This window comes from Otolemur garnettii, unplaced genomic scaffold, assembly GCF_000181295.1.
Source record: "Otolemur garnettii isolate 467f Iridium unplaced genomic scaffold, OtoGar3 scaffold00100, whole genome shotgun sequence".
Classification (NCBI taxonomy): Eukaryota; Metazoa; Chordata; class Mammalia; order Primates; family Galagidae; genus Otolemur; species Otolemur garnettii.
The window spans coordinates 5,574,730-5,586,654 of NW_003852495.1; the positions used below are offsets into that span (position 1 = coordinate 5,574,730).

General features: G+C 48.9%; 1 protein-coding gene and 1 pseudogene across 1 annotated transcript; one reads left to right on the forward strand and one right to left on the reverse strand.

Annotated features, from left to right (window-relative positions):
- The window catches only part of LOC105887611, a 4,442-nt pseudogene extending 2,833 nt beyond the window's left edge, over window positions 1–1,609 (reverse strand).
- Window positions 1,610–2,504: 895 nt separating this feature from the next.
- On the forward strand, window positions 2,505–10,210 carry UPK1A (uroplakin 1A). The gene is made up of 7 exons (XM_003796116.3): window positions 2,505–2,585; window positions 4,062–4,262; window positions 6,778–6,852; window positions 6,980–7,087; window positions 8,673–8,852; window positions 9,991–10,074; window positions 10,155–10,210. Exons 1-7 carry the CDS (start codon window positions 2,505–2,507, stop codon window positions 10,197–10,199), a joined length of 774 nt encoding a protein of 257 aa, XP_003796164.1. The 3' UTR covers window positions 10,200–10,210.
- Window positions 10,211–11,925: the final 1,715 nt, after the last annotated feature.

An 11,925-nucleotide genomic window follows, 5' to 3' on the forward strand; every position in this document is an offset into this window, starting at 1 on the left:
TAGAGTGCTGTGGCATCACAGCTCACATCAACCTCAAACTCTTGGGCTTAAGCAATTCTCTTGCCTCAGCTTCCCAAGTAGCTGGGACTACAGGCACCTGCCACAATGCCTGGCTATTTTTGTTGTTATTGTTGTTGTAGTTGTTGTTGTCATTTGGCAGGCCTGAGTCCTGTTCGAACCCACCAGCCCTGATGTAGGTGGCCGGCGCCCTAAACACTGAGCTGCTGGTGCACTACCCTAATTTTTATCACTAGGAATTGGTTTTGTTTGTTCTAGAACTTCATATCTAGAATCATACAATTGTAGTCTTTTGAGTATGGCTTTTCCATTTAGCATCAAGCTTTTGAGATTCATCCTTGCAGTTGTGTATATCAATAGTTCATTTACTTTTATTGCTGGATATTATCTATTATATGAAGGTGCCATAATTACTTGTCTGCTCTACTGCTAAGGAGCACTTGAGTGGTTTCCAGTTTGGGGCAATTAGGAATTATATTCACAGAATTTGGTATATGGAAGTGAGGGAAATTCCACTGACAAATGGCTGGGTCATAGGGTGGGCATATGTTCAGCATTGGGGAAAACTGGCATTATAATGTTTCAAAGAATTAATTAGCATTTTGACATTTATTATTTTGAAGACTGACTTATGTAATTGTAAGAAATATTGAAAATTTAAGTTTAACTTCAAAGTACATTGGCTTTATGTTTCAGAACAAAATGGGTTCCTTCTATGACTGGTGGCATATTACTGCTCCATTGACTTATTTTTTGTTTTCATTGGGCATTTTATATAACTTGCAAATACTAACAGGTACCAACTATTTGAAAATAAAAATACTTCAGATTGTTGGCATGGCTCTATTACTTTGTGAATTACTTAGGCTAAAATTTATACTTAGTTCATGTACATTATTTAAATTTTCTCAGTAGTCCTTAATATCAATGTAACCTGAAAGAGAAAAATGGTATTAAAGCTAAAGTGGGTTGGCTAAACGCAAAACCAAAGCAACCATTTCAATTGGAAAACACTACATGTGTCTTATTACAAAGCCAGTGTAATTTGAATTTGAATTGAATTGGAATTTGAAGTACCACTTGTTTGTCCAGTTCTTACACAATGGGAAAGTCCTCTCAGAAGATGCAATAAATGCCTTGGCCCTCAGAGTGAAAAAGCTCTGGGAGGCCCCAACCGCCATTTTCCTCTACAGAACCAGCCTTGCACCACAAGGGGGCGCCATTGGAGGACACTCGAGCCTCTTGGGGGCGCGTGCGCTGGGCGAGGAGCTGCCACTTGCTGCACGCGTCAGTTGCAGGCTTCTTCGCACCGTCGCCCCAGAAAATGGGGTCTGATGGCCCATTTTGCAGATGAGCAAACGTGCAAGCGTAGTCACATCACAGAGAAGAGGCAGAACTGGGATTTGAACCTAGGTCTCTTTGATTCTGCAACCTGAAGAAATTTCCACCAGTGGCTTTCTCTGTGTATATGAGACGGAGGTACTTTTCTTCAACCAAGCCCGTTCTGTGTATCCCCTCCAATTTCTGGCACCTTCCCCTCCCACCTTTTGTACAAGAACCTCCTCAAACTCCCCTGGCCCACATCTCTCATGGGCTATCATTTCCCCTCAGCCCACCAAGTATCCCCTCCACTTGTCCCCTCATCTCCCCTCCACCCTGTCTGGGTCCAGCCCTGTCTCCACCTGCCTGCCCAGGTCTCTGCCTGGGCCTCCCCCTGAACACCCTGCTTCAGAAAGGTAGAACCACCTGCCCAAGTTCTCACTCAGCAGAAGCACAGTTCTGGGATTCAGGATTCACATGTGAGTCCGCCTGCATCTTGCTCCTACTCCCGGGAAGGCCCATGTCCTAAGTAGACATTAGGGGGTGCACTCACCCCTAGGCCCAACTCCACCCTGCACCACCAGTGAAGCCTGGGAACCAGAGGTCATGGGCACATCACCCTGCCCATGTGGCCAGACATTAGCACAAGCTGGAATTTCAGGTCTATAAATCACTTGGGTGGCGGGGAGCTCATAAAATCTGTTCTCCCATCCTGGTCTACCTGCTTGGCCTCTTGTCCCTCCTCTGGACACCCTCCCCGCTTCCTTGGAGACTGGCCCAAGGAGGGGCCCTGGCATATATAGGGAGCCAGGGTTAGTGGGGCTGGCCCGAGAGGCTTGGGGCACAGAAGGTAAGGAGGGGGCTCTGTGAGTCTGGGTACAGCAGGGGGCGCTGGGAGGGTCTGAGGCTCAGGGAGAGTCAGTGCTGGGTTCTGCCCAGTGATTGTCCTGCCTGAGCCTAGCTTTCCCCTCCTATAAAATGGCTCACTCCCAGGGTGGTAGGCACACTGGTACAGGCCTGGGCTCAGCAGAGAGCTGGAGCAGCTCCTGGCAACTGGGAGGTGCAGTTGGCTCCCCCTAGCTGAGTGGGGGCATTCAGCTAGGCCCTCACTTCACCTCCCCAGCCTCTGCATGGCCTCATCCTGCTCATGTCTCCCAGGTAGGAATATGGCTTCTACAACAACAGAGGCAGAGAAGGGATCTCCAGTTGTGGTGGGGTTGCTGGTCGTGGGCAACATCATCATTCTGGTGAGACACGTCCCAGTGCTGGGGGCTGAGTGGGTGCGTGGTGGGGAGGGGTTGTCCTGAGCATGGGGGTGGAGGCCGAGGACCCAGAATTCCCTAGTGGGTGGGTGCCTCAGACTCTCAAGTCAGCACAGCCTGGGTTTAAACTCCAGCTCTGCCGCACCCCAGCTGTGTGACCTTTGCAAGCAACTTTACTTCTCTGTGCCTCCTTTAACTCATCTACAGATCATGACCTCATTGTGTGGATTGTTGTGTGGATCGATGTGTGTATATATAGCCCTCAGCTCAGAAGTACTTGGCAAATGCTAGCTACCATCATCAACAGCCTTATGGACATAGAGTGACCATTGACACGCAGGAGGCTGTAATAATGAGCAACAACAATGGCTTTCAATTAATGTTGGGTTTTGCTTTTTAAAATAAGTGATTCCTGGCCTGGCACAGTGGCTCATGCCTGTGATCCTAGCACTCTGGAAGGCTGAGGCAAGTTGATTGCTTGAGCTCAGGAGTTCAAGACCAGCCTGAGCAAGAGGGAGAGCCTAGCTCTACTAAAAATAGAAAAACTAGCCAGGCATGGTGGTGGTGCCTGTAGTCCCAGCTACGTGGGAGGTTAAGGCAAGTGGATTGCTTGAGCTCAAGAGTTTGAGGTTGCTGTGAGCTATGATGACATCATGGCACTCTAATCAGGGGTCCAGAGTGAGACTATGTCTCCAAAAAAAACCCCAAATAAATAAATTAATTAAATGTGTGATTCCGGGCCAGGCATGGTGGTTCATGCTTATAATCCTAGCATTTTGGGAAACTGAAAGCAGGTGGATTGCCTTAGCTCAGGAGTTCAAGAACAGCCTCAGCAAGTGCAAGACCCCATCTGGGCTAAAAACAGGAAAGCTAGCTGGGGGTTGAGGTGGGCACCTGTAGTCCCTGCTACTCTGGAGGCTGAGGAAAGAGGATTGCTTGAGCCCAAGAGTTTGAGGTTGAGGTGAGCTATGATTCCATGGCACTCTACCAAGGGCAACAAAGTAAGACTGTCTTAAAAAAAAAAAGAAAAAGAAAAATGTGATTCCTGCTCGTGGTTTGATTTCTGGCAGTGGAATTGCTGGGTTGATGCATTTGTGATCTTTATGATTTTTTGTGAGTCTCATTCCTCCCTCAGGGAATAACAGCACTTTCAAGGGTGGGCAGGTAGACCAAGCATGACCTCTGTGCCAGTCCCAAGCTCCAGGCTTTACATGTGGCATCTTCTCTTATGTTTAAAACAGCTGGCAGCTGAGATGTGGGGGTCATGTTCTAGCTGGGCACTCCCTTCCCTCCTGGTCTCTGCTCAGCCTCATCCCTGCTCATGGAGGGCAAGGTCTTTACCACTCACGGCATGCCCACTTTAATGAGGGGGCAGGGGAAGCTCACAACGGGGAAGCAAGTTGCTTGTGGGGACTCATGGGGCCAGGGCTTCTGACCTTTCTAACCAGCTGCTCTGTCCAGCTGTCAGGCCTGGCCTTGTTTGCCGAGACCGTATGGGTGACTGCCGACCAGTACCGTGTGTACCCGCTGATGGGAGTCTCAGGCAAAGACGACGTTTTTGCTGGTGCCTGGATTGCCATCTTCTGCGGCTTTTCCTTCTTCGTGGTGGCCAGCTTTGGTGTGGGTGCAGCACTCTGTCGCCGCCGGTCCATGATCCTTACGGTGAGGCCCTAGGAGGTAGATAGATGGGATGGAAGGGCACAGAGATCATTGTCCAAGATTCATAACTAGGGTGGATTCCAGATGCACCAAACTCAGACCCTTACGGGCATCATTTCATTTTATCTTCCCATAGCCAGTAACATAGGCTTAGCTGGTATTCCCAATGCACAAAAAAGCTGGGGAAGGGAGGGAAGGGAGGGAAGCCCTGAACAGCAGGATGACTCAAATAGTAGGGCTGGGATTTGAACCCCAACTGGTTGGGCTCCCAGGCCAATACCCATGAGCTCTGCCAATGAGAACAATGACAAAAATAATGATAGCACAGCTACTCTGTAATGAGTTTTTGCTATATGCCGGGAGCTATTCTAAATGATTTAGGTGGATTGGTTCATTTATTCCGCACAGCCAACCATGAGATGCTATCATCATCATCGCCATCATCATCGTGATCCTATTTGACAGAGATTGAAACTGAGGCTCAGAGAGGTGGTGTTATTTTTCCAGGGTCACACAGTAAGGGAGTGGTAGAGCCAATTTGAACCTGAGCAGTTCAGCTCCTGAGTCTGTGCTCTTAATCTCTCTCTGTCAACAACACACATTTCCCAGGGATCTCCCCTGTGCCTACAGTGAGCAGTTTAGATGATTTCTCTCAGCCTCCCAGAAGCCCTCTGAAGTTGGCTTTTCAACCCATTTAACAGATTTAGAAACTGAGGCTCCCAGAGGCCAGCAGCCTCTCCCAGGTGACTGGGAGACACAGATTCCAATCTAGGCCTGGCTGACAGGGTGTTTCAGATTTTCAGGAGCAACTACTTATTCAGTCAACAAATGTTTACTGAGCAGGAACTATGAGCCAAGCCCTTCGCTAGGCAGAGGGGTTACTGGAGTTAGTGACACCTAAAAGCCCTTGACCCAGAGGAGAGAAGCTCTGATGAGGGGCACAAGGAACAGGGAAAGGAGGTCAGGAGCTGGGGAAGGGCAAGGGGAGCCCTCACAGCACCTCAGACCTGGAGGAGCTGAGGGAGTGAGCTATTTCCAGGCTGAAGAAGGGAGCCAGGAGTCCAAGATGGCAGAGGCCCACTGAGGAGGGGATGGGGGGTGAGGGGAAATGGGGACTGGCAGGGAGAACAGTGAGGGGCAGGACGGGAAAGGAGGGAGTGCTTTGTGGGACCTTGGCTTTATCCTGATAAGATGGAGCCATGGAAGGGCTTCATTTCTTCCTTCCTCCCTCCCCCCTCCCTTCTTTCATTCCTTTCTTTTCTTCTTACCATATATTTAATTCTCTGGCATAACAATTTAAAACCCCCAAACCCTAAAAGTGCACCCACCTAGCAAGAAAACCCAAAATATTGTGTCTCCTCTATCCATTTGTCATTAACTTAGACAGAATTCGTTTTTAACTTTCTTACGAGAAATTTTGAAAGTCCACTAAAGTAGAAGGAAGGGCATTTTGAGTCCTGTGTCCCTGTCACCCAGTCTCAACAGTGTCCACCACAGACTGGCTAGTGTTGGTGCCTCTCCTCCACCCTTTGCCAGCTCACATTTTTTTCTTACCGGGGTATTTTGAAACTCATTCTAGACGTCAAGTCACTTGCCCGTAAATATTTGAGCGCACCCTTCTCTGAGTGATAAGGACATTGTTTTAAAGTGGCAGGACATGTTATGCAATGTTGTCTGGTCTCTCAGCGTGGGGTTGGTACTTCTGTGACCTCCCACTGCTGTACAAGGGAGGGTGAGGGATGAGGACAGGAAAACAATTTTCATTAAACACCAACTACTGGTTGTTTTTTTTTTTTCACTCTTTGTCACGGGCGCCACCTCGTCCCTTCCTTTCTTCCAAGACCCAATCTGTGCTCAGATCTCCCTGACATGTGAATGTCTGTGTTTTTTTTTTCCTCTTTATAGTAGACATTTGTTTTATCAATTCCAAGGCAATAGTTTATCTCAGGAAATACACTATTTTTTTTGTTGATAAAATTTCCTTTAACATTTTATTAAACCATTTCAAATATACAGAGAAGTTGTAAGACTTGTGCAGTGAACACCATATACCCCACTATGGAGGTTGTAATGTTCACACTGTCCTGTACTTTTATTTATTTATTTATTTATTTATTTATTTTCTTTATCTTTTTTTGGAGACAGAGCCCCACTCTGTCTCGCTGGCTAGAGTACCCTAGCGTCACAGCTCACAGCATCAACAGATCCTCTTTCCTCAGCCTCTCCAGTAGCTGGGACTACAGGCGCCCAACACCAAGCCCGGCTAGCTTTTCTATTTTTAGATCGGGCCTCAATGTTGCTCAGGCTGTTCTCGAACTCCTGACCTCAAGGGATCATTGCACTTCAGCCTCCCAGAGTGCTAGTGTTAAAGGATACAGCCACCACCCCTGTGCTGTCCTGTACTTTCAAAAACCTTCCTTTTTCTGGGTTTGGATCTGGCGGGCTTGAGGGTATGGCTTCGCAGGCTCCGGCCTGACGAGCTGCCCCTCCTCAATCTCTCTCCTCCGTCTCTCTCCAGTACCTGCTGCTCATGCTGATCATCTACATCTTCGAGTGCGCCTCCTGCATCACGTCCTACACCCACCGAGACTACGTGAGGCGGCCAGCGGCCAGGGGAAGAGCTGACTTGGGGTCAATGGGGAGGGTCCCCGGTGGGGGTGGAGGCCGAACTCCCTCCCCACTCAGCCCTCCTGCACCCTGCTGGTCCTGGCTCTCCACAGATGGTGTCCAACCCATCCCTGATCACCAAGCAGATGCTGACTTTCTACAGTGCAGACACGGACCAGGGCCAGGAACTGACCCGCCTCTGGGACCGCATCATGATCGAGGTGGGCGGGGTGCTGGGAGGGCCTGGGCTCTGTCCACCAAGGTAGGTGGGGCCCCCATAGCGCTACTCATCATCTCACTGCGAGATGAGGGAGTGCTTCAAAGACATCCACTCACGTGACCCCTGTGAGGGCGGGGATCTAGTCATCACCCCTTTCCAGGCCCAGAAAGGGAAAGTCTAGGGCCTGAGGTCACAAAGTTGCTAGGTGGGAGAGCTGGGATTGGAACCTGGCAGCCAGGATCCAGAGCTCTAATCTGTTACACATACTGCTTCAGTAGTAATAACAATAATAGTAACAGCAATCATTTATTTAGAACTAACTTGTTTTTAGTGTTGTTCAAAGTACTATTAAAATTTATTCAATCCAGACTGGGCACAGTGGCTCACACCTGTAATCCCAGCAGTCTGGGAGCCCAAGGCAAGTGGATTGCCTGAGTTCACAGGTTGGAGACTAAATAGGTGTTGTGGCTAGCACCTGTAGTCCCAGCGCCTCAGGAGGCTGAAACAAGAGAATTGCTTGAACCCAAGAGTTTGAGGTTGCTGTGAGCTATGACGCCATAGCACTCTACTAAGAGTAACAAAGTGAGACACTTCCTCAAAAAAAAGAAAAAAACTTATTTAATCCTTACAATCACCCCTACAAGGAAGATCATTTGGGGGGGACAAGTTTTGTGGTAGTTGTGGCTACAGGCACCCACCACAGCACCTGGCTAGTTTTTCTATTTTTAGTAGAGATGGGGTCTCACTCTTGTTTAGGCTGATCTTGAACCTGTGAGCTCAGGCAATCCACCTGCCTTAGATTCTCAGAGTGCTAGGATTACAGGCGTGAGCAATAGCACCCAGCTGGGAGATCAACTTTTTAGCAATGAGAAAACCAGAGCGGCACCTGTGACTCAAAGGAGTAGGGTGCCGGCCCTGGCAAAAAAAAAAAGAAAGAAAGAAAGAAAAGAAAAGAAAAGAAAAAGAAAGAAAAGAAAGAAAGGAAAGAAAGAAAGGAAAGAAAGAAAGAAAGAAACAAACAAACAAACAAACCATGGCAAGAGATTGCATAGCTTGCGTGAAGTCACAGAGCTGGTAGGTCACAGAACAGGAAGCATTCAAAGCCAGGTTCCGGAAGCCACTCTCTTAATTAAACCAACATTATATTGTCCCAGAAAAGGAAGAAATTGAGGGCTCAAGGGAAACTGAGGTCCCACTTGGCCCTACTCATCTAGCTAGCCAGGATTTGAACCCACGTGTGAAGGACACCCAGGCCTGTGCTTTCATCATTTGGGAGGAGCCACAAATTAAACACTCACCAGGGCTAGAAAAAGCCAAAATTTGCCCCTTCTGTTATTTTGTCAGCATCGTTCTTGTGATTGTGGGTTTGATCCAAATCCCCTATCAGCCTTCTGGTCCTGGGACAAATATCACCTGATCCTTGGCCACAAACATCCACAGACACGCTCCCGCACCACTTTCAGCCCCTGGATATGGGGAAGTTGGGCCCAGCAGTTGAAAGCCAACCTTGCCTCTCCTCTCTGTGCAACCTCCAGCAAGCGGCTTCTCTCCGAGCTGGAGCTGCTGACCCCCGTCTTTCTCTCCAGCAAGAATGCTGTGGCACGTCTGGCCCCATGGACTGGGTGAACTTCACATCAACCTTCCGGGCAGCCACTCCAGAGGTGGTATTCCCCTGGCCCCCACTGTGCTGTCGCCGGACAGGAAACTTCATTCCCATCAATGAAGAGGGCTGCCGCCTGGGCCACGTGGACTACCTGTTCACCAAGGTGTGTCCCCCTTCCCCTTGCTGCTCCTGTCTGTTGGTCTGACTTTCCGCTGGGCTCTGCCCCCTCTTACTCCCTCTCTGGTTTTCTTTTTTCCTTTCTCCCTACCACTGTCTGTCCATCTCCTTCCCTCCCTCTCCTCTCTCTGCTTTTCTCTCTGTCTCCTCTCTCCCTGGCTCTCTCAACTCTCCCTGCAAGTTAGCAGGAGGTGTTTGGGATCTGTGCGATCCAGACCTGCCACCTGAAACTTTTCTCATGTTGTCTGGGAGTAAGAGCAACACCAACTGGGGCCAGATGCTGTGACTCACACCTGTAATCCCAGCTCTGTAGGGGGCCGAGGTGGATGGATTGCTTGAGCTCAGGAGTTCAAAATCAACATGAGAATAATGGAGACTCTCTAGTAAAAACAGAAAAACTAGCTGGGTACTGTGTTGGCCGCCTGTAGTCCCAGCTATTCGGGAAGCTGAGGCAAGAGAATCATTTGAGCCCAAGAGTTTGAGGTTGCTGTGAGCTGTGACACCACGCATTCTACAGAGGGTGACATAGTGAGACTCTGTCTCAAAAATAATAATAATAATAAATAAATAAGTACTGGTCTTTAAAATTTTTCATGGCACACCTGAGATCCTCTCATGGCACATCAGTGTCCCACAGCACACTAGTTGAAAATCACTGCTCTACAGCCAACACAAAGGGACAGAGCAGATAGTCCTGTCTAGCTGCAGGGCACACACCCTGCACCTTTGTTCCCAGCTGCTTCCAGGCTGAGACAGGGGTCTATGTGAAGGCAACACTGGTGTGACAGGAGCAGGAATGATCTCTGGACTAATTTTAAAGGCATATTTCAAACCCTTGGAACTCAGGGGCTGCACAGAAAGCCGGCTCCAAATAAAATCACCCTCAGGCTATCACAGCCACCCTCAGGGCAGCACCTACTTGTCCAGGGCCTGAGTTCCACATCACCTCCCTGGCTCCTGAAAACCACCCTGGAGGGTAGATACTGCCATGATCACCATGGCACAGGTGAGAAAACCAAGGCTGAGGGGAAAAAGTGACTTTCCCAGGGGCATGTAGCAACTCTCGCCTTCAGCTGCCAGCCCCCCTGGACATCTTCTCAAACCCCCACTGTCCCCATGCCCAGGGCTGCTTTGAGCACATTGGCCACGCCATCGACAGCTACACGTGGGGCATCTCGTGGTTTGGGTTTGCCATCCTGATGTGGACGGTGAGCACTGGGGAGTGGGCAGGTGGGTGTGGTTGTTGCTGTTGGGCTGGGCGCCCCTCATCTCTTTGCGTCCTCACCAGCTCCCCGTGATGCTGATAGCCATGTATTTCTACACTACACTTTGAGGAGCAAGAACAGAAGACCATGATATCATGACATTCCCAGCTCAGCCTCCTCCACTTCCCGACCCTGCTCTCTCCAGCTGGGGCCTGGATGCCCACCTCACCTCTCCCCTGCCTTCCTTTTACCCCTAAGATCTTTTCCCAGGTTTCTGGGCCCTACTGTGCCTTGGGTATGTCATGAAAGCGCAGTATTTGTGTGCACAGATCCTTAGCCCTCACTTTTGGCTGGTGCCTGGCCTATCTTTCAGGGGTCTTTGGGAGCCTCTTCCCTGATCTTGCCAACCTGTTCGCAGATGTCCCCCTGAGCTCCTTCCTCACGGCAGGTTTGCCATTATTGCTGAATACTTGTGATTGACTGTTTAACCTCTGGTAGACTGGAATTGCCATGAGAGGAGGGACAGGTTCTGTCACAGTCACTTACTGTCCCCATCATTGCCCACCACAGAGCCGAGTATAGATCAGAAATTCAATAAATACTGATTGACTGAATGAATGAATAAATTTGTTTTCTCTGGATCACGGGTGAATGAACAAGAACTCATCCAGATGGAATTTGTTGGCTCACGTAACTGAGTCAGTAGGGCTGGCGTCAGGGATGTCTGGATCCAGGAGTTCCATCTAGGTTTCCAGGGGACGAGCTTCCTTCACAGAAAGGATTTCTCTGGCAACACCAGACTTCATCTTTATAGCTAAGCAACACAGCATTCAGAAAGGGCCTCTCTCCCAGTAGCTTTATTCAACGTCAAGGATTGAATCTCACTGCTTGGATTTAGTTTCTAGGTCCATCCTGTGATTGGGAAGGGAGGGCCCCTGGATTGATAATCTTGCTAAGGATGGATCCAGGAGTGGTGCTGGGGAGAGGGGTTATTTGTCAAAGGAAAATCAAAGTACCGTGTTGTTGAGGTTTACAGGTGATAAACAGCCTCCTAGAAAGTTCTCTAAGGGGTCCGTGACAGCAAACAGTTTAAGAATCCTATTAACCCTCTTGCATCCTCCCTCCCTGAACCAGCCTCATCCTCTGGCCATTGTGCAGCAACTAGGCCTTGCTGGGAGGGCCTGGCTTCTTTCCCCACCAAATAAACGTTTCTCTGGGTCCTTATTTATTCCATGAGTCTGCAAATGATGAGTTCAGATTTCATTTTTTAAAATACACTTTAAAAAAATCTGTAATGTGCCAAGTGCAATAGCTCATGCCTGTAATCCTAGCACTCTGAGAGGCTGAGGCAGGAAGATTGCTTGAGCTCAGGTGTTTGAGACCAGCCTGAGCAAGAACAAAACCTCATGTCTACTAAAACCGGAAAAAATTAGCTAGGTGTGGTGATGGGTGCCTTTAGCCCCAGATACTCTTGAAGTTGAGGCAGATGGGAGCTTGAACCCAGGAGTTTGAGGTTGCTGTGAGCTATGATGCCACCACTGTACTCTAGCCTGGGCACACAAACATAAAACAAAACAAACCAATACAAAAATTTGTAATGGTCAAAGAGGCCACGGTTTATTAGGGTGAAAAATTGGAAACAACCTAACATTCATCAGCAAGGGGTGGGTTGTATATATCATCTTACGTCCTTGGACATTTCTTTTTTTTCTTTCTGAGACAGGACCTCACTCTGTCACCCAGGCTAGAGTGTAGTGGCATCAACATAGCTCATTACGACTTCAAACTCCCAAGTTTAAGTGATCCTCTTGCCTCGGCCTCCTGAATAGCTGAGACTATAGGCATGTACCTGCA

Coding starts and splice junctions, on each gene's coding strand:
- UPK1A (XM_003796116.3), top strand. CDS start 2,505: ATGGCTTCTACAACAACAGAGGCAGAGAAGGGATCTCCAGTTGTGGTG. Junction 6,853..6,979: donor CCTACACCCACCGAGACTAC/GTGAGGCGGCCA, acceptor GGCTCTCCACAG/ATGGTGTCCAACCCATCCCT. Junction 7,088..8,672: donor GGGACCGCATCATGATCGAG/GTGGGCGGGGTG, acceptor CTTTCTCTCCAG/CAAGAATGCTGTGGCACGTC.